The 25,075-nt window shown below is 38.4% G+C and overlaps 1 protein-coding gene across 5 annotated transcripts in view; it reads right to left on the bottom strand.

The window, feature by feature from the left end:
• Positions 1-894: 894 nt before the first annotated feature.
• The window catches only part of cacna2d3 (calcium channel, voltage dependent, alpha2/delta subunit 3), a 38,725-nt gene continuing 14,544 nt past the window's right edge, over positions 895-25,075 (bottom strand). Inside the window, exons 8-39 of one of the 5 annotated variants that reach the window (XM_005948671.3) lie at positions 23,608-23,668; positions 22,930-23,080; positions 22,640-22,714; positions 22,447-22,536; positions 20,514-20,627; positions 19,432-19,510; positions 16,686-16,819; positions 16,244-16,261; positions 14,676-14,747; positions 14,007-14,087; positions 13,848-13,922; positions 12,837-12,920; positions 12,478-12,549; positions 12,318-12,379; positions 12,138-12,205; positions 11,768-11,813; positions 11,559-11,656; positions 11,312-11,405; positions 9,862-9,957; positions 9,623-9,744; positions 8,984-9,061; positions 8,838-8,899; positions 8,703-8,747; positions 8,550-8,612; positions 5,110-5,180; positions 3,570-3,645; positions 3,278-3,318; positions 3,120-3,175; positions 2,847-2,964; positions 2,618-2,730; positions 2,261-2,343; positions 895-1,537 (exon numbers count right to left, since the gene is read on the bottom strand). In XM_005948671.3, coding sequence (XP_005948733.1) covers positions 1,445-1,537; positions 2,261-2,343; positions 2,618-2,730; positions 2,847-2,964; positions 3,120-3,175; positions 3,278-3,318; positions 3,570-3,645; positions 5,110-5,180; positions 8,550-8,612; positions 8,703-8,747; positions 8,838-8,899; positions 8,984-9,061; positions 9,623-9,744; positions 9,862-9,957; positions 11,312-11,405; positions 11,559-11,656; positions 11,768-11,813; positions 12,138-12,205; positions 12,318-12,379; positions 12,478-12,549; positions 12,837-12,920; positions 13,848-13,922; positions 14,007-14,087; positions 14,676-14,747; positions 16,244-16,261; positions 16,686-16,819; positions 19,432-19,510; positions 20,514-20,627; positions 22,447-22,536; positions 22,640-22,714; positions 22,930-23,080; positions 23,608-23,668 — 2,591 coding nt within the window. In that variant the 3' untranslated portion in view covers positions 895-1,444. Of the gene's footprint in view, positions 1,538-2,260; positions 2,344-2,617; positions 2,731-2,846; positions 2,991-3,119; positions 3,176-3,277; positions 3,319-3,569; positions 3,646-5,109; positions 5,181-8,549; positions 8,613-8,702; positions 8,748-8,837; positions 8,900-8,983; positions 9,062-9,622; positions 9,745-9,861; positions 9,958-11,311; positions 11,406-11,558; positions 11,657-11,767; positions 11,814-12,137; positions 12,206-12,317; positions 12,380-12,477; positions 12,550-12,836; positions 12,921-13,847; positions 13,923-14,006; positions 14,088-14,675; positions 14,748-16,243; positions 16,262-16,685; positions 16,820-19,431; positions 19,511-20,513; positions 20,628-22,446; positions 22,537-22,639; positions 22,715-22,929; positions 23,081-23,607; positions 23,669-25,075 lie in introns of those variants that run through there. The other 4 variants (XR_006053079.1, XM_042214798.1, XM_042214799.1 and 1 more) reach the window with 4 other exon arrangements.

Below are 25,075 nucleotides of genomic sequence, written 5' to 3'. Positions count from 1 at the left end.
AAATACAGTAAATGCAGTAATGTGAAATAATAACTCCCCTCAAATGTCCTAAAACAACAGTAACAAGCCTGTTTTGAAAATGTAAGAAGCAGAAAGTGTTAGTTGTGTTAAAATGTTAGGAGTAAAAGTGAAAAGATGTTAGAAAAATAAATGCTTAAGTAAAATACAGATACCTTACAAGTATTTGTACTTTGTTACTTCCCACCTCTAGTCACAAGGGTAACATTAAATCTGCTGGTCATATAAGTTAATAGATAATACAGTTTATTTTCTCCCCCCCCCAGTCTGACATATACCATTTGTACTCAACCATCCCCAAGGAGCCAGCTTCATCAGCCCTGAAGAGTATGGTGTATAGCACTGTGAACCCTATGTACACCTCTGTGAACTCCGTGTAAACTGCAAATGAAAATTGTTTTAACTTGACTGCCTTAAGACAGTTTGATAGCATAAATGTTAAATTCCTGATTAAATTAAAATGTTAAAAAAAGTGTTGTTTTCTAATGTGTCTATTTTATGCTTAGCACATTTTTTGTAATGTTTTTTTTATATATATATATTTTGTTTTTCCTCCAGGACTGTATATACAGTAAATAGCATCACATTTATATTCAATGTCTGCAATTCAGCTACACAAACTCACCCACACAAAAAAGTAGCTTAATGTGTAAATGATGGAAAATATTTATTTGCATTTATTCATCAGCTTTCCTAAACATGTAGTTACGAGTATGTGGTCACCTTGACAAATGGCTGAACACATCAATGCCACATTCTTCAAACACACTGCTCTTTTTCATGCATCTTGTACTTTTCTTAAATATAATTTGCTTAAAAAAACAGAATAAAGCCATTTAATATTTTCCAATGTCTCACTACTATTTTACATGATCCATTACAGACATCAAAGCAAATTTAGTAAAACAAATAAATTTTACTAAATAAATTGTTTTAGCAAATCATTACTGTTTGTAATGATTTACTGCCTAAAACAAAGACCACTCTGCATTCTTTTCTCATTTCACAAAAGTGCATTTTACATTCTGCAGACAATAGCTTTCATATTTTTCCTGACACAACAAATAATCAAACATTTAATGTCTTCCTGTGCACAAAGGCTTGTCTTAGACTTTGAGTAAAGCACTCTCACTTGTTGAGAGGCATTCTACGTTTCTTTCTTCTAATAAATTCAGCACACATGTAGAGCAATTTTGCAAACTCTATTTGGTATGCTCTGCTGTGCGCTGATCAAAGTCACCAAGCACTCCTGTTATTCTCATTTTCTTTTGTTCTCTGCATTAATGGATGTGTCTCAGTGCTAAAGATTTTGTCTTTGCAGAGTACTGCCTGTATTAGAGGTATGAGCAAATTCATGTTTTTATGTGTCTATAAGCTTCTTCTCATTGAATTAGTCCTTACTGATTTCCACTGCAGCTGCTATTGGTCACCTGCTGATGGTCGCTGTTATCAGAGGCAGCAGAGCTGCTGCTAGGGGACTGGAGAAGCGTGTTGCTGAACCGCACTCCATGGCATTTTCCTGTAAGGTACACAATCAATTGTCATATTGCAGTACACATGCTTTTTAGTAAACTTACCAGCTGTATTTGGCTATGACAGTACTGAATATAACTTTAGATAACTTTTTTAATAATGTTAACTTGACCCATATAATGTTATTTATATGTAAAAACAAAGTGAAATAACTATTCAGTGACATGGATGAGAACGATCGCCCTTGGAATTGCAATGTACAAGTGAAAAATACAGATGTGGACAATCAGGATTTAAAAAAACCCAAAGAAACCAACCCTCTAAAATTGTGGGATGAGTTAACAATTCATAGCTGAAAATTTTAAATATAATATTTTAAATATGTACATTAGACATTTAATGCTAGAAGGGGATATGCCATCATCACTCCACATTGTGTTTGGACTGGCCTTTCTTATACTACTGTAGCCCACATCTTAAAAGAAGCAAGCCAGTGGGTTAAAAATCAAGTACCAGCTCCCTATTACTACTACCACTTTAACTACTATCTCTAAAGCTAATTTACTATTATATTATTATAACAATATTATGTTATTCTTACAGAAAGAAAACAGTTTCAGTGATGTTATATGGAATTATATTACCATTATCACATTTTCATAGAGTAGCACATAACCTTATTTGTGTTTCCTTTACTGTCAGCTTTCACTGTATCGATGTTGACCTGCATACATACAGATAGTGTGTGCAGATCAGCACTTTCACATACCTCAGGGTGGAAAGGATGACATGATTCAGGCTTTTTTCTGTCCTTCTGATACTTCAGTCTCTCACATTTTAGTGACTCGTTGTGTTCAAAGGAGTCAAGGGTGTAAGAATAAATTAACAAGATATGGTTCTAAGTTTGAAACCCAACTAGCATGCATTAAACCTCACTTACCCTAAACCACAACTTCAAATTTAACCCTAAGTGTAATCATCTCAATAGTAAACCCCTCAAGATGAAATTCATAATGATCACAGCCAGCTAAACATATTTAAGAAACAATTTTTTTTTAAAAAAACAAACCTTTCAGCTATTTTGTTTCAGTTCATGAAATGTCTCTGCTTCATACAGAAAGGATATATATGATCTCAATGGGATCCATTGTCACTGGAGGAGCACTGCTGCAGTCACACTTATTATCCACAACAACCATGAACAGGTTGCTGCTGGGAATCTGCTGTATGACAAAAGATCTGCAGCACAAACACAAAGTCTAATTTTAAAAAAAAGTTTAATGTTGGTTAAATGTAATCAAATGATACTATTAGATTATTATTTCATGATTAATAGACAGTTCACTTTGCAGCACCTGATGCAGCCGTCGCACTCAATGTTTCCGGTTGTTTCTTTGATGGTGCGTTCAGACACAAATGCAGGGTATTCTGTATCACATGGTACCATCATGGTTTTACCCCGAGATCTCTGCGCTGAACGTGAAACAGAGCAGGTTTAACTGAAACACAGAGGCTTTACAAAATCAGCATTAAGCAGAAGAGGTTTTCTTTCTGCCGCTCATACTTTCCAAATATTCTCCCTCTCTCAGATCTCAAATGCCTATAAATCATCACGAAGTTACGGTTACCTTTAACTGAGAGATCAATATTCCACCAGCTGTACAGGTTAAATTCTAGCAGGAAACTAAGAGAAAAGCAGAAACATAAAACATAATCAGTGTTTGTGATGAAAGTTATGAGAATAGAGTAAACCATATTAAACAAATATTTTATCAAAAATTCTTACATGACAAGTTCAGTCAGAAGCCATTTAACTACAGAAAATGGCTAAAAGACAAAGAAAAGATAAGGTCAGCTTTTTTATTTGCTTTGTTTTGTATTGATTGTTGTAAATGCTGTAGTTCATTTTCCACTTGTTCAACATGCATCAGCCGCATGCAAATGATAACCACAAACTGAAATATGTTCGATGGCCAGTGGTTTAGTTTGAGGACATATGCAGCTGTAGATGTTGTGAACCACAGATTATAAATATCTTTGACTTCTCTTCCTCTAAACGCTGTCTGTTGCACACTTACATCTGACAAAGTGCGTGCACTGTCACTGCTCCCAGCATACTCTCTGCAAAGGGCCTGGTAGTCATAAAGAGTGATCCTGAAACACACACAGCACAGTGAAGGTCTTAATAAACATCCGATCTCATCATCATCATCATCGTTTATTTATATAGCACTTCGAAAACACACCTGGTAGACCAAAGTGCTGTACAATAAAAATATAAATATAGTAATAAAATAGCAAAAACCAAACATAGCAATAAAATTAATAAAAATGTCAGTTACCCACAGAGTTAAAAGCCAGGGAGTAAAAATAGTTTTTTTTTATCTGGACTTAAAAACTGGCACTGATGTAGCCTGTCTAATATGGAAAAGAAGAGTATTTCAAAGCATCAAAGCCGAAATAGAGAATGCACAGGCTCCTCTAAGTTTCAGCCGTGACTTAGGGACTGAAAGCAACAGCTGCTCAGCTGACCGAAGCGAACGAATGGGGACATGGGGCTTCAACAAAACAGACAACACAAAAAGTCCAGTTTGAGAGGTAAGATTTTAACCACAAAAGTGCCAAACCAGAAATTCCCGCACAGTGCTGTAAGCGGGAGATCAGCAAATCGTGATCCACTGTGACGTATGCAGCGGTCTTGTCCAACAAGACAAGCACTGCATATTTACCACGCTCTGTCGTTATCAAAATGTCATTCATAACTTTTACGAGGGCTGTGTATGACTGTGTACGTGACAAATAAAATTTGAATTTGAATTTGAATTTTGTCTCCATACTGTAAAAGGGCTTACAGCCGGACTGAAAGATTTCACATAATAGTCCATCAACTGAGTATAAGCAATCCTTTCCAGGATCTTACTCAGAAAGGGAAGCTTAGAGATGGGTCTAAAATTTGACATGACTGAGCTGTCTAACCCTGGTTTCTTAAGTAAAGGATGTATGACTGCATGCTTAAATTCGTTAGGTACTTGACCAGACAAAATACTAGTATTGTATAGTATACTAGTATGTTCAGAATGTGTGGTCCGATGGTAGGAAATACCTTTTTGAGAAAGCGGGGAGGAACAACATCATTTGGAGAGCCACACGGCTTAGATTTCAACACAGTTTCACTAAAACAGGTAAAACAATTGGTAGAAAAGCAAGAACCATGCATGCCAGATCAGCAGAGGTCTCAACCTAGCAACCTTGTCCACAAAATAATTAAGAAACTTATTGCACATAACCTGAGAAGAGTGCAAAAGAACATAGCCTTCTGTATTAAGTACATAATTTATAGTGTTATAGAATACACGAGGGTTATGCGAGCTGGCAGCAATAAGTTGAGAAAAATAGGAGTGCTTGGCAGCCTTTACTGTTCTCTGATAGACGTTCACAACAGTGAAGGAGAGTAGCCCGTTCGCACAAACAGAGTTCAAAACTGGTGTGGCGTGTTGAAGGGGATAGCTGCTTAAAGTCAAGATGTGCCTTATTCTCATATATAACAACATGCTTTTTAGCCTTTGAGTTTAATTTATTAGGTTAAAGCTCAACCAGTTGTTTAACTGTGTCTCAAACCTTTTGAAGGATCCCATTTGTAGCAGTTTGTTCATAACAGCACCTTCCACCTCTCCAAAGAAAAGCCCTGTCTGAGAGAGAAATGATGTCAAAGCACACCAGAAAGCATGAAAAAAAGGATTTTAATTTGTTTAATTGTGTTTTATTTAAGCAGCATTAAGCATTCACAAAGAAACATAAGATGCAAGCTGGCTTTTTAGGGCATCAGCATGTAAATAGTGTCTACCACAGTGAGGTGGTAACCACTGAGACCTGGGCCCTGTGCTTCGTACGTCGCTCACTACATCCAAGATCAAATGAAACATCCAAGACCAAACCATCGCGCTAACCGTGAGCGCGCTAATCCGGTTCCCCGAACACACCTGCTGTTGACGATTACTACAGCTGGACGCAGTAATGTGACATCACTGGGTGTCGTAAAAGGGGCTACGCATCGATAGTAGAAACATTGATCGGCAACCCTCTGATTGGTCGGCGAAAATGTCGACGGAGCGCGCTCGGCTCGGTATTTTTCGGCAGCAGAGCAAGAACTCTTGAGTGAGGGATTTCAGGAGTTTCAGAGTTTAATTAAAACGCAAGGGAACACTGCAAAGGCTGCAAAAGCAAGGAGAGAGGGCTGGCAGAAAGTTGCTGACAAATTAAACTCGTAAGTAATTTAATAAGAACAATAATAATGGAGTGGATTGATATAGCGCTTGTCAAGGCACCCAAAGCGCTTTACAATGCCACTATTCAGTCACTCTCACATTCACACACTGGTGGAGGCAGCTACGGTTGTAGCCACAGCTGCCCTGGGGCAGACTGACAGAAGCCAGGCTGCCATATCGCGCCATCGGCCCCTCTGGCCAACACCAGTAGGCGGTAGGGTAGATTTATTATATTACACTATATTATCCAATATTATATTACATTATATTATAATATGTTATATTATATCCCCTTTCACATTAGAGCCACAACAGGACCCACTAGAACATGGGAACAGGTAAAAGTGAAATATAGGAATATTCTACAGAATGGTAATATTTATCACTTATATTGCTTTTAGTCTCTTGGAAAGAGACCCTGAAATAATCTGTTTGTTTATAACAGCAACCAAGAAAAGGGCAGAGCAAAAAAGACAGGTGGTGGTCCTGCACCCCCTCGTCAACAAGTTGGTTAAGTAAATAATACCCTCACGGGAAATCGATATCTCTCTATGAGCACACTGTCGCGCTGAGCTAAAGGACTCCTGTCTTCCCGCAATATACGCTGAATTCTGAGAACTCTCCTTATCAATCTTGCACCTTCCGCAATTGGCCGCGTATACGGACAGGACATGGCTGCGACAGGCTTCCCAAATCCACCTTCGCTTTTATAGCCGTGGTCATCTACATCTGTTTACTACAAGTAATACATTCTGCTCCCGAGCAGGTTTACGCTTACGGCTCTGTTGCTATGACAGCAAGTCCCGGATGAGCTTCGGGGAACCGAACGATCCAGGATCACGCGAAATCGTCAACAATCTAATCCAGCTAACTTACTTAGCGAGGTACGAAGAACGGGCCCCAGGTGCCTTCCGTGCCGTAAGCGTAAACCTGCTGGGGAGCAGGTTTACTTTATGTAAACAGGATTAGATCGCGGCCACGCAGGTATGCCCGCGTCATTTATACGAAAGCAACAGCGATATTCCACCACTGTTTCACCATAAATAAATAACATCAATGTAACTAAAGACAATGCAGCACCTGATCCATTTATTGATTTCACACAGATACATACAGGTCATTTCCTAAAAAAGGGAAATGTACTATTAACATACTATTACATGTATGTGATTATTACAGATGTAATTCATATTTCAGAGTAGCAATTGCAAATTACTTCGTGTAATCAAGATGAGAGACCACGGCTATAAAAGCGAAGGTGGATTTGGGAAGCCTGTCGCAGCCATGTCCTGCGGAAGGTGCAAGATTGATAAGGAGAGTTTTCAGAATTCAGCGTATATTGCGGGACAGACAGGATCCTTTAGCTCAGCGCGACAGTGTGCTCATAGAGAGATATCGATTTTCCCGTGAGGGTATTATTTACTTAACCAACTTGTTGACGAGGGGGTGCAGGACCACCACCTGTCTTTTTTTGCTCTGCCCTTTTCTTGGTTGCTGTTATAAACAAACAGATTATTTCAGGGTCTCTTTCCAAGAGACTAAAAGCAATAAGAAATATAATGTGAATTAATTATTTACTTTACCATTCTGTAGAATATTCTTATATTTCACTTTTACTTGTTCCCATGTTCTAGTGGGTCCTGTTGTGGCTCTAATGTGAAAGAGGATATAATATAACATTATAATATAATATAATGTAATATAATATTGGATATATAGTGTGATATGATAAATTTACCCTACCGCCTACTGGTGTTGGCCAGAGGGGCCGATGGCGCGATATGGCAGCCTGGCTTCTGTCAGTCTGCCCCAGGGCAGCTGTGGCTACAACCGTAGCTGCCTCCACCAGTGTGTGAATGTGAGAGTGATGAATAGTGGCATTGTAAAGCGCTTTGGGTGCCTTGAAAAGCGCTATATCAATCCACTCCATTATTATTGTTCTTATTAAATTACTTACGAGTTTAATTTGTCAGCAACTTTCTGCCAGCCCTCTCTCCTTGCTTTTGCAGCCTTTGCAGTGTTCCTTGCGTTTTAATTAAACTCTGAAACTCCTGAAATCCCTCACTCAAGAGTTCTTGCTCTGCTGCCGAAAAATACCGAGCAGCGCGCTCCTGTCGACATTTTCGCCGACCAATCAGAGGGTTGCCGATCAATGTTTCTACTATCGATGTCGTAGCCCCTTTTACGACACCCAGTGATGTCACATTACTGCGTCCAGCTGTACTAATCGTCAACAGCAGGTGTGTTCGGGGAACCGGATTAGCGCGCTCACGGTTAGCGCGATGGTTTGGTCTTGGATGTTTCATTTGATCTTGGATGTAGTGAGCGACGTACGAAGCACAGGGCCCTGGTCAGCTAAATGTTGTGTAGCCGGAGCTATTTGTTCTTGGTCTGCAGTTGAAGGTTATGTGAATACTCTGATGCACACAATGTAGAGCACTTATATTACCAGATGTTACTTAATGTCTTTGGGACTTTCTAAAGTGGTAAATGCATAGTTCACTCTTCCACTTTGATATTTCCTTTTGACACTAATGCATTTCAAGACTCAATGGAAAGCCATTAAAGGAAGAACTGAATGAATAAATATCATAAAGAAAATTTCTATGCCTAAATATGTAATAGAAAAATTTGCTAGTTTTTTAAATTTATATCTAAATTTGTGCTTTTCACAGAAATGTTAACACTGGACAAAGGAAGGTCAAAATCTAAAAAGATGAGTATTTTATTAAAAAGAAACACATTCTTCAAGGCAAAACTGGTCCTTTGATGTAGTTTAGTTGCACACAGTACCTGAGACTGTTCTTCTGTAACAAGAATAAATCCATTGTTGTCAATGAGATAACAGTTGATGTCCTGTTTGAAATGTGGATATAAAGATCATAGTCATATTTTCTTCTAATACCTTTCAGCACTCCTCAAGTCAGAATAAAGAAGCTTTCTTACCTCATTATCGCAGCTAATGCTACATTTTCCATCCAGAGCTGTACACTAAGCATATAAAGGACAGGTTAGTTTCATGCATAATCATGAGGCTCACTTTTGTATGAAAAACTGTTGTGACACTTGGTGTGTTGTTACCTGTCTGCAGGCAGTCCAGAACTTCTTCTGAAAGTATTCAAGCTTCATTTGGATCCCTACAGCTGAGAGCAAGACCAAGCAAAAGTGAGCTTGGACATAAGTGCAGCTAGAAACTAATGATATGACAGAATATTCAAAGTCATTACCAGCAACAATTGGAGATTTCCTGTCATCGAGGAGCTGAATTGCTGTGCTGGCCAAAACCACACTTTTATTTTCTAAAGCTGGAGGAGAAAAGGAGATAAATACAGCTCAAGTTATAGTTTCTGTTCACTAGATGGCACCCTTTACCCGGCAACCGCACAATAAACCTAGTAATGGAGTTCAGTCTGGTCTTTTTTGCAGCCAGATGACTATAATAATTCGGAAATGGGTTCTGTGACAGAACATTTCAGGTTATGATGGCAAAGCCTGGCTGGATGCAGTCATTATTAACAGGGGAAAGGGGGGCAAATGTCCCGGAGAAGGAAACTGAGATCTCTACCCTCCAGATAGTAGACAGCACGTGAGCCACATTAACGGCAGGAAAGCTGTGAGGGAGATGAGCATCCCACCAGTAAAAACCACAGTCCATAACAGAGAGAGAGACGTAGAAAGACAAGTTAATGCCTACAGCAACCAAATGAATTTGCAAAATGTACAGTGTGCAATGCTGCATTGAGATGAACTTGTATATTAGAAGATACAGGAAAATTTACCAGCACTGTGGAGATAAATTCATGCTTTGTACATTTTTGTACAGGCTCATAGAGCTGATATTTCACACTCCATAATGTTCTGCATACCTGTGCTGAAGGGGATGGAGTAGACAAATGTGCCGGGAACCTGCTCTGCTGCTCTCTTGTACCACAGAGGGAAGTGATCAGCATTAAACACACCCTCCTTGTCCTCTGCTGTCAGGAAATCTCTGAGGAAGCATACAGAGTGAAACTGAGATGAAGAGCAAAGGATTAGATTCATCAAGTACAATCACAGCCTCACCTCACGCTGAATGGTTAGAGAAATGTTGAGCGGTGGCACTCACCTGTTGGAGAGCTGATCAACGGGTACAAACAGGTTGGTTCTCGAAAGACCCGTACGTGTTCCCAGAAAAGCAATCTCCACTCCTTTGTCTGAGTTTCTGTTGATCGATTTTAAAGCAGTGAGTGTATGCCACAAAAACATACCGGCGCTTTGATTTTACACACTTTCCCTCAACATTTGTGACTGATTTAATGCAGCATGTAATTTAAATTTCTCTTTGAACACAGTATTTGACAAACTGGGTATTTTTACATAAAAGTTAACTTAACACGGATGTTCTTATTAAGTTCATACTTGGTTGCTTTTTAGTTATCCATGTAATTATTCACATATGACTTCTGATGCACTTAGTTTGATATTTTATTGGCAAAATTATTTATTTGTGACAAAAAATATTCAGCAGCTTTATCAAAAGGAAATTATCATCAGTTGCAAACATGCATACACATCTTACACATTATTCTAGAATTCAAAGTGTTGCATCATATCCTGTAACAGTGTAATAGTTGATGAAGAATTAGCTTCAGCTATATCAGCTAAAAACTGAATTATACAGATGTATTAATTTGAGTCTTACAAGGCATATCTTTTTAAGGTATGTATAATTTGAACAAAATATGTTATTTAGAATTAAATAATTTCATAATGTGTCAGAGATTTATAAATACTAGTAATAATTAACTTCATATTTGGGTAAATGCTTCTAAAGTATTAAAGTGATCAAACCTCAGCTACATCGAAGCACCTCTGTGCATATGGCACTAACACAAACAGCACTTCTGACTTTGCTGGTAAAAGATGGCAACTGGATAATTGCTGCACTCCTACTTGCAACATGGAAAGTTGTGCAATCCATCATATCAGCATAGTCAATTAAAACTTAATTTAGCGTCGTGTACACATGCCACCAGATGGCTGTTTTTAACTCCCTGAGGCAACCACAAATTTTCTTAAATGCACAGTAATATATACCCCTGTGACTGATTAAATGAACACTAAAATCAAATAAATCATATTGTTTTATAATTTAAAAAAAAGAAACATATTGCATATCATAATTTTGAGTTTTGGGGGGGCTTTTTTTAACTTCTACAATCTAATCTTATTTTAATGTTCTTTTATTCAACATGTGTGTTGAGCATAATCTTTATGTGTTTAAATGTATTCAATTATGTGGAATGCAATGTTTTTTTTAATCTATGTTTTTAAAAGCAGACCCCAGGAAGACAATCTGTGCCTTCCTAATAAATAAACAAAACAAAAGATGTCAGTATTTACCCAGCAAACCTGCTGGGCTTCTGTAGGAACCCTTCACCCTTCATTTACAGTGACATTTAAGAGTGCAGATGAATTACAAGCAATCTTGTGATAGTTTGGTATATAATGATAATCATATTATTAATGCTTTATTCACAACTATATCTCAGGAATAGGTACCTAAAGTTTCTTACTCTGACTTGTTGAGAGCCAATCCAGTCCAATAGGCCTCGAGCGGAGCAGTGACCACAGCATCAAATAAAACCTCCTGGATCAGCTCTCTGTCACCTGTAACATCAGAGGATAACATGGGTCTGATTAACTGTATATCCATCTCATTCAACATGTTTTTGTCTTGATCACACTTGATAGGATAATTACATTTCAGAAATTATAGGCTGCTTGTACTATGACTTGCTTATGTGTCACTTTATGTCTTACATTTGAGGTGCGGTCTGCGGCCCGTCATGAAGAGTTTAATAGCTTGAATCTGGGTCAGGTGACGATGTTCATGCTCCTCCTCTATGTTGCAGTAGGTCCTGCATCCAAAAGAGCCACACTGTCAGACCACAGGCCTCAGGATCCCTGGTGATCACAAAGGGGTAACCTACATAACGCATGAATGCCCACTCCCATAACCCCTGTGTTACCATTCGTCTGCCAGGGCGACATCTGGCTGTTCCAGATCACGGAGCCCTGAAAAACACAAGTCAGTAACGCTTCAGCAATGCCAGTCTGCAATGACTGAAACACAGAGTAAATTTACATGTGCAAGGATTTTTATTATTAGAGAAATTTGGTTATGTGTTCCTGATGTAAACGTCTTACTTTGTTGTGTTGGTACAAAAACTCATTTATAAATGGATATAAATAACCAGGTTTTATATATTTCCTGTAAATGCCACATTCTCAGGATACTCACTACAGGATACTAACCAAGTAAGATCTTCCTCACAAGCCATTTCTTCATGTATTTGTGAAGTATTCAGACTTAAAAGTGTAAATCAAAGAGTGGAGTACCTGCTTCGAGCGACACATTTCCTCTGAAGAAGTACTTTCCGTGACCTCTTGAGAGAGCTACTCCGACACTAGAGGCACGCACCGAGAAGAACATTAGCCTGAGTCAGTCAACGTTTGAGTAGAAGTGAGACATAAACTGACAGAAAGTCATTTATGAATGTAATAAAACTTTTCTTCTACCTGAATGGAGTTCCTTTGATGTCAGTGTAGTAATAGTCATTGTGCATCTTTAGCACACGCCTCTGAAAGAATAACAGATTCATTCCCTCAGTTCAGAGACAACAAAGAGATCATTCTCATTTGTTATGGAGACACTAAGCGTCTTTATCTGCAGCCTCACCCCTCTATCCACAGTCTTCTTCACCTCCATAGAGAAGGTCCCTGTCCTCCTGTTCACCATAGCATTGCGTAGCTAGAAGATAAAGCAGAGAGGGCAAGGCTGGGTCACTGATCATACTACCAGCCGGATTTCAATGCAATTGCACTGTGTTGCAGAAAACTGAGCAATCCCACCATGGCAATTCGTATGCTAATTTGATCTAATAGAAGCCTTTGCCATTACCGAACAAAGTAATAAATGTGTAATTACAGTGTGTAATGAAGTCACTGATTTGCTTAATATTGCAGATCCAAACACATTTAGTGGTTCATATTCTACTAAACATAAAGGCTTAAAACGATATGAATTTTGGCACATACTATGCCATCTTTGTCTTCCCATTCCACCTCCGAGAGATCCACACTGCTGTAGTTGGGCTTCCTCCTCTTCTGACCCTCCTGATACTGCATAGAGGAACACAGCATGCACAACTTAGTGACCTTTTTAGTGTAATATTATTTTATTTGAACTAATAGCTTAACTTAGGTTCAAACATGTCATCTTATCTAGCCTTATTCATCTGTTAAACATACACATAAGACAATTTTCAAATGCATGAGCCAGATATTAAGGAAATAGATCAATTTAGAAATCATTATTTTTCACTGTAATCTGTCTTTCATGTTGCACTTTCAGAATTAAGACCTACTCTTATTTATCAAGTGCAGTTATTGAGGTTTTGCTGAGTAATTATTTAACAAATCGACTGTGAAATGAACACTGTCAGGTAAATTAAAAATAATTAATATGATTGATAGAAAATCCACGCTCAAACAACTCTACATCGATGCATTAAACTTTAACATGTCAAACTTTGCTACTGAATGTAGTCCCGATCCACATGAAACAACAAGTCAATGACTACGACCACAGCACAGTTTTAGCCACAAAGAGACACAAAGAACCAACACAGACCAACACACACACGCACACACAGTTGCACAGAGAGGAATAGCACTAACACTGGCACACACAGATCCACTAGCACAGCCATAGCTCCTGAGGAACCAACGGTGCCAGGGCGAGCGGCTGTGATCTCTGCCAGCGAGTGTTAAGTTACCTCTGGGAAATCTCAGGCCAGCCAGCCCTATGAATGGCCTTTATCCCTGCATGCATACATCAAAGGAAAAGGTGGGGATTACAGACTATACGAGCCCATGTAGCCTCCTAACCAGATAACACATTTGTCTCTGCGTACCCTCGTGGGAGGTTCATATTTTTGGTTATGCATACAATAGCATGGACAAAAGAAAAAAAGGAAAAATAGGGTCAAGTCAGGGAATGCTGTGACAATGTTCAGGTGTAAAAGTAATGCTAAGAAAGTGAGTTACCAAAGGCCTGAGGTCCGGATGTATCAGGATGTAGCCATTGTTTGTGATGGCAAATACATATCCATGGATCCCTAACTAGAGACAGAAAATGAGATACTTAAGGCAGAATGAAAATATGCATATGAATACATTAATCTAGCCCAAGACAGCTGATTGTACCATATGTTTGGGGATGAGCTTCATCAGCTCCTGCAGAGGGATGTCTGTTCCTACCACCCCCAACAGAATACCCTGGTTCTTCTGCATGAAAAGATTCAAAACACATACACAACTTTAGATAAAAACGGCGTTTAATATTCAGTCACCCAGCAGTGGGAGGATATCATTGCTCTAGTAAAAGGTGTAAAGTATGAAAAAGTAAGTTCATTTTTTTCAAAAGTTTAGATACAAAAATGTCTTTTTGTCAGAATTTTTACACCAAAGAAGCCATAGTTTGACAAATTTCTTGTATTCATATAGATTTAAAGTGGACCTATTATGTTCATCAGCCCTACATTTATATGCCTGAAACCAATTAGAATAGCTTTTTCAAAATTTCCATATTAAAAACAATCTTTATTTATCAATACCAAAGCTTTACAAAGCCTATAAGTTTATCCATGACCCTAAAACAAGCAGTTTGAGCACCCGTTGATCATTTTTAAAACAACTTTCTACTGACTGGCTGCTCTTTAAAAAAGAAGATTTGAACATCAGGGGAGTTTTTGTGCCCACAGCCACATATAGTGATTGATCTCACCCACAGAGACGCGACACACAGCCGTTATTTGAAATTTAATCATCAAAACACCTAGTAACTATAGCTAATAAATGCTATAATTGACTCACAGTTTCATTCTTTGTGCTGAAGACAGGCATGGCCACTGTAGTTGTCAAAGTTGGGCCCGATTTGTCGTTCAACTGAAAAAAAAGACACAGAAAAAAGCAAAAGAGGACTTCATTATTTATAATAATAAAGCAAGGGAAGAAAAATTGTATTGAAAAAACCCTCTCTCCCCTAGATAGGCTCTGATAATCAAACATAATTAAAATAACTTTTCGTTTTTTAATTTAAGTAATTTAATTAAAAGCTCTGAAACTGACAGGAAACAACAATGCATTCATCCACAGAACATAAAACTTTCATTAAACTTTCTTCACCATCACATTTGATACATTTTAAGACAAGTTACATACAAAGCATGCTGCCTATGTTTATGTTGACACATTTTGTTTATCAGCAGTACCTAAAGTCCTGCAAAATTATATTAATGATATAGATTATGTAAAAACAATAAATCTGAACCACCCAATAAAGTAGTTAATTGGTAATAACGATACAGCCTAAGTTACATATAAGTGTGTTATTAATGTATTTATTAAATGTGTAAAAATTGATCCCATAACACAAGACTGATGTGAAAGGCAGGGGCGGAATTTATTCCCTTCACATAATATATAACTGTAGCATCTAAACGGTCCTGAAGAATTACATGTAAAATGAACTGAGACTGGTTAAAGCCTTTAACTTGTCAGACCTGAACCATGTGCGGCTCATGTGCTCAGGAGGATGAAGGCTGACATCAGTGCATGAGCACCATTAAAATAGATCTGCCTTTCCCTCACATTGTGAAATGGTACAGCTGAGCATGCCTGTGTCCGTGTTTGTGCATGAGCGTGGTTGATGTTCAGGTTGTGTGTGTGTGTGTGTGTGTGTGCGTGTATATATGAAGTCAACGAGCTGTGAACTGCTGTGTGTACAAGCTGGCTTGACAAAATGAAGAATGGAGGCTCCTTAAATTCATCACAGCACACAATGGAAGAGAAAACTGGCCTGCTTTAGTCCTTACAACCATACGCACACAGGTACAGCAATGGACACCTCCATCGCTCTCGCTCTCTACCTTCTTTCCTTCTTTCCTTCTTTCTTGGTCTCTCCTCCAGTGTCAGTTTTATTATGGGCTTTAGGAGATAAAGTGCAATGATCCACAGAATGATGAATGGTGTGTCTGAGGCTGAGATACAAGAGTACACACTGCAGAGGACAATCTCCCAACCCTTTCTGTATGTGTGTGTAAATGTATATGTGCGTGTGAGAGGGAGAGTGTGTGTGTTTTAGTGTGTGCATGCTTATTGCCTCCATATTGGAAAGAAAGACAATAAATGCTCCTCTGCTGTTTGTGCCCCTCAGAGCAACCCCCCGACTGAAGCATGACGTCGAAAGGCGAGAAACAATGGGCAGGTATTTAACCTCTCAAGTCACTTCTGCTTCATATAATATGACTTGTACTGGCTGATACTGAATAAAAACTTTTTTTATATCCTGCCCATGATGCCTTTTCTGGTCCTACTTCAGAACCAGATCCACAGCACAAGGCCAGTTCTTGCACAAGAAAACGAAAACTTTGCTGACGTACCTTGTGGGCCAGGGAAAGCTGATGGGGAAGAAGAGATACACAAGGATTGAATCATCAGTGAAATAAAATCTGCATATTCTGCATCGACTTTGTGGACACAGATGCACACTGGGGGGAAAAATCCATGCAGATTAATGAAGCTCATAATGAGGAATCATTCCAGCAGCATGAGGAGTAATGATGAGAGAGCAGACCCACACATGTGAATACTCATTGTACAGTACAAGAGATGGACAACACAGCATGAAAACCTCATATCATGTAGAACAGCAACAGGATACAGCATTTAAATGTCTCTGAAACAGACAGTTCGACAAATCTGTTGCTTTATTTCTGATGCTCAGGTATTTTATGAACAACGCTTTCACACCAGAAAACTATTGTATACTTGAATAATGAACCAGTAATATTAATTAATGTACAATACTTAAGATATACTTACAGCACTGTCCACGTAAGCCTCAGTCCACACTGTGTCGTGCTCATGATCGATAACCTTTGGGCGGCTCATGACATGAAGATATCTCATGACGTTCTCCTGAACATCAGCTAAGGTTGAGATCTGACTAAAATATCCTGCAATGACACACACACACACACGCATACACACACACACACACACACACATTAACCGACAATCACAGCAAACACACTTCTGCAAGAGGAAGGATGTGATCCATAAGCTCATTAAAGAACAGCCCAACATGTGGAGTATTTAACACATCAAACGCAAAATTTACATCTAGTGGTTGGAACAACAGTTCCTTTACTGAGGTAAAGTAAAAAAAAAAATACAAGTGAAAACTCCAAGTTCACCAAACACATCAATGAACAATCATTCATAAAATGGATCTACAGGAATTTTCATCTTAAGTACAGACAACACGATATAGAAAATCACAGCTTACTAAGCGGAGCATCTATGTGTAAACTATGCCGTTAGGGAGGGTCCTTCACACTCCCGTATCTAATGTATTCATATGTGTTATTCTTTTAAACTTAATTATTAACATTTTGCACAAGTGCATTAGAGACTTCCTGATGCTTTTTTTAATTGACTATCATGACCATAGTATTAAATTCCTGCTTATTACACAGAAACCACCACAGGTGTTTCCTGGTAGTCATTACTATTCTTTAAGTGTGTTTTAAAAGTTTATTACCTGGCTATTAATATGTTATTAAGTAGAAACAAGCTGGTTTGCATTTTACAGCTATGTTTTCTGCTTATTATGGAGAAACTACCCAAGATATTTCCAGGTAATAGCCTCACAAACACACAAGTTTGCTTTAATGGGATATTCGTATGTTATTAAATAGAAACAGGCAGTTTTGCATTTTGCAGCTCTGTTTCCTGCTTATTACACAGAAACTACCCTGGCTAATTGAGTGGTTATAACTTAGAAATGACCACCTTATTTCTTTCTTGTTACCCTACAATTACCACTTTATCACAGAGCTATATGTCCACATTGTTACCCCAGTTTTGGGGCCCTTATTATCCTGTTACATAAATTTCAGAGTACTATTACTCAACTCTAACCGCTGTTGCTACCATGCTGGTACTTGGATATTATGTAGTTATTACTTTAGTAATTGCATAGTAATAACTTAGAAATTACCATATTATTACGCTCTTGTTTCCCCTTTGTTACCCTACTATTTCCCCTTTATTACCGAGCTGTGATAGAAAGTGGTACCGAGTTTCCTGATGGTTATGTGGGAGTGTTTGAGTTATATGTGCGTCCAACCTTGAGATAAACTTTGCAGTTTTTCCCTCTGTCCCACTTCGTTCACTGCAGCAGCAACACATTCCTCCCACACAGCGTGTTTGGCTTTGTTTGTCAACCCTTTACCATTCGTTTAATTTCTAACAATTTAGCCCTGCTCTTTTGGTTTGAGGCTAAATCCAACCTTTGCTAACATGATCTAGGTAAGAGGAGAGATAAGTTTAAAAGATATTACAGATCGCTGGTGTGTAAACTCCTCAGCATCCTTAGACAAATCAAATGTAAGGACACCACTGGGGATGGTCTTCAGTCTAAGTCCATTTATGAATGCAAAAAATAATATTTTAAATTTAAACTTTACATTAAAACTTTTTAAACTATTATATGTTTTTGCATGTTTTTATTCACACAATTAATAAATTCTATTAGATTTATTAAGGTGATGTGGTGCACTAAAAAAAAAGAATTCTGAATCCTAAAGCTAATACAATTTCAACATGCTGCACATTTAAATCAGCTCATAATACCCACCATGTGTAGTTTTTAATGGACTTTCTGACCAGTGACTTAACAACCCAACATATATCCATCAATCCATCCATTATTTCAATAGCTACTTATAAAATTCAGGGTCATGGGGAGGCTGAACCCAGCTGTCACATTTCAACATTTCCAGGAAAAATGACCCAGCTTTGAACTCACTGTCTTCACTGATGTCAACAGAAATGTCAGCAAAATATAAGATTGCACAAAACAGTATCTCTCAAATATTTTGTGTATATATTCCATGTTATTTGACTATTATTGGTGTGTTTTAAAACTTCTACTGATTATATTAAAATTAAGTCTAAAATAGCTTTTAATTCAAATATGGTTCCAAACCAAAAGAAAGTACCTCAAAACTGTGTTAAAGTACACTACTGCCCTCCTGCTGATGTCTCTACTGGATTGCACAGAGCCTGTGTTTCTGTTTAAACTGAGTGTCACCTCCTGCTGTTGCTGACAATGTTTTATATCAGACATGTTGGGTTATAACGCAGCGGTGGCCTGTATGGGAAGGAGGTTTGTGGCTTGTCATTCCACAATCCCTCTGTGATCTGTTTTCCTGGCTGTGACTTTCCCTTCCAGAGGGCACTCATCTGGAGCGTTGACGCGAGGGAGCCATCAGCAGTGAGCAGCCAAGAGGAAGACACTGACAGGAAGAGGGATTAGAGCAAATTGACCTCTGACCCTCCCGAGTGCCACTTCATTGCCTCTTGGCAGAAAGAGTCTGAGCAAGCACATGCATATGCGTGCACACACACACAAAACACACAAAGCTACACATACATGTCCAAACCGCACAGATCCCAAAAATCCTTAATCTATCATATTATTGCACACAAGCGCAGCATCAGACCGTGTTTGAGACTCTGATACAAAGCTGTCTTGGAAAGTGTTTATCAAAAGGTCTCCAACCTTTGTTGGCACAAGCCATCCATTTAAGGTTATCAGCAAATGCAGACTCTCGTCCAATCAGGTAAGGGAATAACCGGACCTGTTTAAAGGACACATAGATGACAAGAGTTTTTGAGAAAGAAGGATTAAAAAACATGCAAAGTGATGTATCTCCTCAGTGCTTCATCTTCCTGTCCTGATTCTATCTGGTTCTGGAGAAGGAGGAAGCTATATGTTCTTTTAAATTCTCAGGAGGAAAGTGTGTCTTTGCACTTTTCTTTTTTTAGCCAATCCTTTTTAGTTTATTTTTATTTTTTCATCTTTTTTTGAGTTTATGTATTCAAATTAAATTAATTTTCCTTTGTTATTGTTTGGGCATGGGGGCATGTACAACTGTCCTTCTGAAGAACGCTGCGTGACACTTTGCCAGACCTGTACGGCTCATTGGCTCCAGATGCTTTGCTAAGCAGAAAGCATATAGAAAACACTGAAAAGCTGCCATATAGCAGCCCTCAGGGTGTATTTGCGGGGTGGGTGGGTAGGATGAAGGGGGGGTGCCCTGCCAAACACTGCCCGGTGCTCTGCCAAAAGCCCCACACATATGCTTCACAGGACTGAACAAAAGCCCTTTAGCTGTTGTTTTTATGGCTCTGTGAGCTGCACAGCAGTTCATTTCATTTTAACTGCATTTAGGTCTTACTGAGAAAGACCAACAAAAGATTTTAAACCCAGTATTGAATCCACGAAGAAGTGTGGGGAGAGCACAGCAGAGGGGTAAGAGTCCTTTGAGCCTGAGCTGCTTGTACATGCAGTGCCCTTGAAAATAATTAATTTCCCATGCTTTATTCCCTGAGCTGTAATTCATCAACACACTGAAAAACATCATATTGACAACGATTTTTACACGAGTGATAATGAATTAAGAAACCAATTCCTCAAAACATCAGACCGGAGCTCCGGCTGGGATAATGTAAAATGTACATTTGATGCAAGAAAACTGCAGTGCAAGCAAAAAACTGTGATGCTTACAATTTAAAATTAGACAGAAAAGACAGTGTGATGGAGACGAATAGAAGGAGAGAGAGACAGCGGTTTAGACTCACTTTTCTTTCTGGCCAGTTGTATTTTTCAAAAACATCGTCGTACATCTCAGTTGCCCCATCAGTGACGAGCATTATGGCCTGACTGCACACGCTGCCACGACCAGTCTGATTGAACTAAAGTACAAGGGGGAAAATGCATGAGAGTAACATAGCATAACAGAAAAATCAAACAATATCTATGATGTTATTTACACATGAAATAAATAGAACTAGCATTATGTTGAAGTAAATAAACCTGAAAAATGTGGCACACTTGACTCAGATGCAAGAAGATGCAGTGCAGTAATTAAGTGGCTTATTGACTTGTAGCAGTGTAAATGTGAAGAACCACAGGAGTGTGAAGAGACAAGATCACAGGACAAATCCTGCTGAGCACACCTGTTCTTAACATATAATATGCATCTTTTCATTTCTGTTGTCATTGGAGGACAACAAACAGAGACTGTGGCTGTGTGAGGTCAGCATGACTCAGTGTCAGGAAAAACAAGGAAAAGGACGAAACCCTTGGCAGGTGCAGGTATTAAAAATTAGTTAGAAACATACAGCATACAGCAAACTCTTCTGATTGGGTAACTTTGGGTAAGGTTTCATCTAATATTAGAAAACGGAAAGAATGAAAGCAGTGACTAATGTGATCATCCACCACATCTGAATGTTACAAAATGGTTTTAGTTCATCGTGTGTTTTGCTGACAGGAGATCTTTTAAACTGTCAAAAGTAAAACATGAGAGTGGCGACAGTGAATCAGTATAAACATTATCAGGAACACCAATTTTTTACTTTGATTAGTTAGACCTGTGCCTTTTCTGACAAATGCCAGCAGAAAGCTCAGTTGAGATGTTGCGGGATGCCTTTCCAGCTGTGGTTGTTCCTCATTTCAGGCTGTTGACTTGCTCTTGTTTTCTGACAAGCATCCATTCTTTCTTATAAATTCTAAACTCTTGCTGTTAAAGAGTTAAATCCATATTATTTTTTTCAGAAAATATATTATAAATTAGTATTGGCAGAATGTTTTTTGTGTTTGCTGTTTTATGGTACTTTTATATCACTAGCTTTGTAAAGCAGTTTGTGTGTGTGCTTCTCAGTTTTACTCTCATCCATCTCACCAGGCCTCGGTATAAATGCTGCAGAGCTTGTCAAGTGCAAAGAGTTTCTCTGTGATTCGGTCTATGATAGGATGCATTGTGACTTTATTCACTGTGCAGCGGTGTAACAGTGAATTTCGATGGTAAGCTACGGGCTACCTGATTACCATATTCATTGCAGAGCTTTAATTAATCTGACAAATGCAGAGGTAAAAGCTGCGCTCCCTCAGCTTCAGCAGCACTGCCAAAGCTTGCCTGAAAACAGGGAGATAAAAGCAGTGCGGCGTGGCTCCTGGCCTTATCTTCTTTGTGTTCCAATCACACGTTATTAATCATTGACGTTAATTAGAGCCATTAATCACAGTTCAGAATAGATGTGTCTGTGTTTGGAGGGTGGAACGGGGATTGCAATGGAGCATTTCGATGGGTGGCACACCTCCCAAATGCTCGAATATATTTGACTAGAGTGTGCTACTTTTTATGATTAGCTCGGTGTTGTACTTGGAGCACATTCTGACAGTGAAAACAAATGTGGCTTGTAAAATGAAAGTTTCCCTTGTGTTCGGGTCAAATGGAGCACTTGAATTAAATGAGAACGAAGAAGCATTTGTCTTATGTGGGCACGTGCAAAAATTCATTATTTTTATGTCAAATTAATCAATAAATGAATTAAACTTTTTATAATAAAATTACAAATGCTAATAATCCAACATTAAAATGCAATCAGAAAATCAGAAGCTGTTTCACCTCCTTTGTAATAAGTTAATTTATTTGAGTATAGACTGAGAGGATGTTTGAAAGATTTGTCATTAAATGTCAGTCACAGTTTTTTTTTTACTGGAACTTACATCACTCAGGATCATGAAAGCTTCAGTCAGAGCTTCACCAAGCAGTCCGATCCCTTTGGCAAACAGCTTGTCCAGATGTTCACGGAAATGCTGACACATAACCACAAAGTGGAAGAAGGAAGTTTTTCAACTTTAGCTGCGTGAATTCGACCTGCTGCGAGACATATATTCATTAGTTTTAATAGGGACTCACGTCTTTATTGGTTCTGTCGGCCCGGACCAGCGTACCATTCAAACAAGGCTCCACATAGTGGATCTCCTGATTATACTGTGGGAGTATAAGAACCATTTAAACAGAAGAGATTTAAATAACCAATCTTTGTTTTTCATGGATGACTGCGCTCCAGTTATGCCGAATACAAGAACATTGTAGAAACATCTAAAAATGTGTTCATTAAAGTAACAGAGAGGGCCTGAGATTACACAGGAATATGAGAATCATTAATTTAAAGAAGTAAATAGTTTGTTTCGACTTTAACTTACAGCAATTATGTTGAAGAAGTCATCATCTCCCAGTGTGTCTAATATGGAGGAAACAGTCTGTCTGGCGATGGTAAGCCTCAGCCCCTTCATACTTCCACTAACATCAACTAAGATCACAACATCCTTGGGAGACGTAGCGGCCTGAATGTACCTGTGAGACAGAGTTCACTTAAAGCAGGGGCGTCAAATATTTTAATTTATGGACCTTGTCTAGTTCAATTTAATCCAAAGGGACTAGGAAAAACCATCTATTATAAACAAAGTGTCTTTTTTTCTTTTTAGTGCAAAAAAAAAGTAAAGGTACATTTTGGAAGAGTGTCAGTTGTGAGTGTGAGTGTCTTTAAAAATTGAATGCAATTAGTGTCTTCGATTTCCCACATCTAGTCCATTTGCTGTAATTGCATTCATTGTGCATTACAAATAATAGCGGTTGAGCTACAAAGGCACAAAACCTTCACATGTAATTGCAGCTAAAAAAAACTTTCAGATGATGCCAAGATCTAAAAATTAACTTTTGAAATGTCTTCCTTTGTTTATGTAATTTTGACCTCCTCACACCAGGGATAGTAGGAATATATATAAGATGACTTACACACTTCCTTGGACAAATAGACTAATGACTTCTAGAATCTAGAAGCTGTGTGATGTACAAAACTTCTCAGGTACATGCAGGCTTACCACTTCCGATTTCTGCAGTCGAAGCCAATGACGCCATGCTCATCTGGATGCCACTTAACTCCTGGGGGGCAGATTCAGACAAATCAGAATTGGCAGAATTTTAAAGTAATAAAATAACATTGCTTCACAGAGAGCAAACACAAGCACACTGACAGGATATATTAACATGTAACAGTAATCAAAATATAAGTTCTTCATCTGTCAAGCCCTTCAGTAAGACACAGCATACTACATTGTTCCAGTTACAGATCATAAAGAGTCACACTTTAGTGCACTGGGTAATAAGCTACATATTGGGAGGTTTGTTAAATACGGTGTTCACCTTGCATGAATCTACATAAAAGACTGATAATGCACTATATTTTTAAAGCCACCAGATTTGTGAGGGGGGAAAAAACAAAGCTCTCCCACTATCAAATTTAGCCTGTGGGTGAATTTCTCTGAGCCACTGAGTGCTACTGTTGCCAAAAAACTATTAAAAAGACATTACAAGCCGCATTGTTGCAGTGGGCAACATGTTCCCTCGTTATGATGAACACACTCAGTGTGGCTTATCTCGAGTCAGTCCCACATTAACCATCCTGATGCAGTAGACTCACGAGGCTCATCAAATCTGGTTTAATCTAAGGATAAAAACACTCACCACAAAATAGCTGTTGAGACCTATTTATTTAAAGTTTAAAAGCTGCAGTGCTTGAAAAACCAATGACACTAAAAGACTCGACATCTCTGCAAAAACTGAAAGCTCTAAAAGGATATCTGGGTCTGAATTAATTAAATTTTAATTTGATATTTGTGAAGATATGAAAAGACATGAAAAACACACCGATGTTTGGCCATGAACAACAGCCACACACAAATATATTTGTCTTCTCAGTTAGTTTCTTTAACAGAAACCAAAAACACAACAATTTGCTTGTCTTTTCATATTTAAGAAGATCCAGAAAAAAATGAACAATCAGGCTGAAAATATTAAAAGTTAATATCTGTTTATGTAAATTTCTTTCCTCATTTAATGCAACGTGTTCCCAAAACAAAGAGCAGTATTGTGGAGTGAGTAATAAAAACATGAATACATATATTAGCAAAAGACTGATGAGAAACATTTGGCCTTTAAAGATTCCCCGTTATACATTAATCACATAAAGCCTACATCTGTTAACAATCTCAAAAGCCATTTCTCATCACTGCAGCTTCTCTACAGTGAACAGGCAGCCTGTTTTACATCAGCGTAACCGTCTGAATAACATCGTCTGGATCTAAGAGATGTTACTGAGTGTGGCTGCAGACCAACTCTGGCAAATTCAGATTAATTGCAGTCTGTATATATGCATCCTCTCTGATGGTCTGTAAAATTACAACATTAGCCAAATTACCCCTTTAGTAATTCAAAATCATTTGTTCTGATCAGTTTTTTTTTCACTGACAGTTGAGAGCTCCCATGGGATGCTCTCTCTCTCTCTCTCTC

Source organism: Haplochromis burtoni, unplaced genomic scaffold (genome assembly GCF_018398535.1).
Source record: "Haplochromis burtoni strain Fernald_Lab_line unplaced genomic scaffold, NCSU_Asbu1 Contig_611, whole genome shotgun sequence".
Lineage (NCBI taxonomy): Eukaryota > Metazoa > Chordata > Actinopteri > Cichliformes > Cichlidae > Haplochromis > Haplochromis burtoni.
This window is presented reverse-complemented; position numbering and strand designations above follow the sequence as displayed.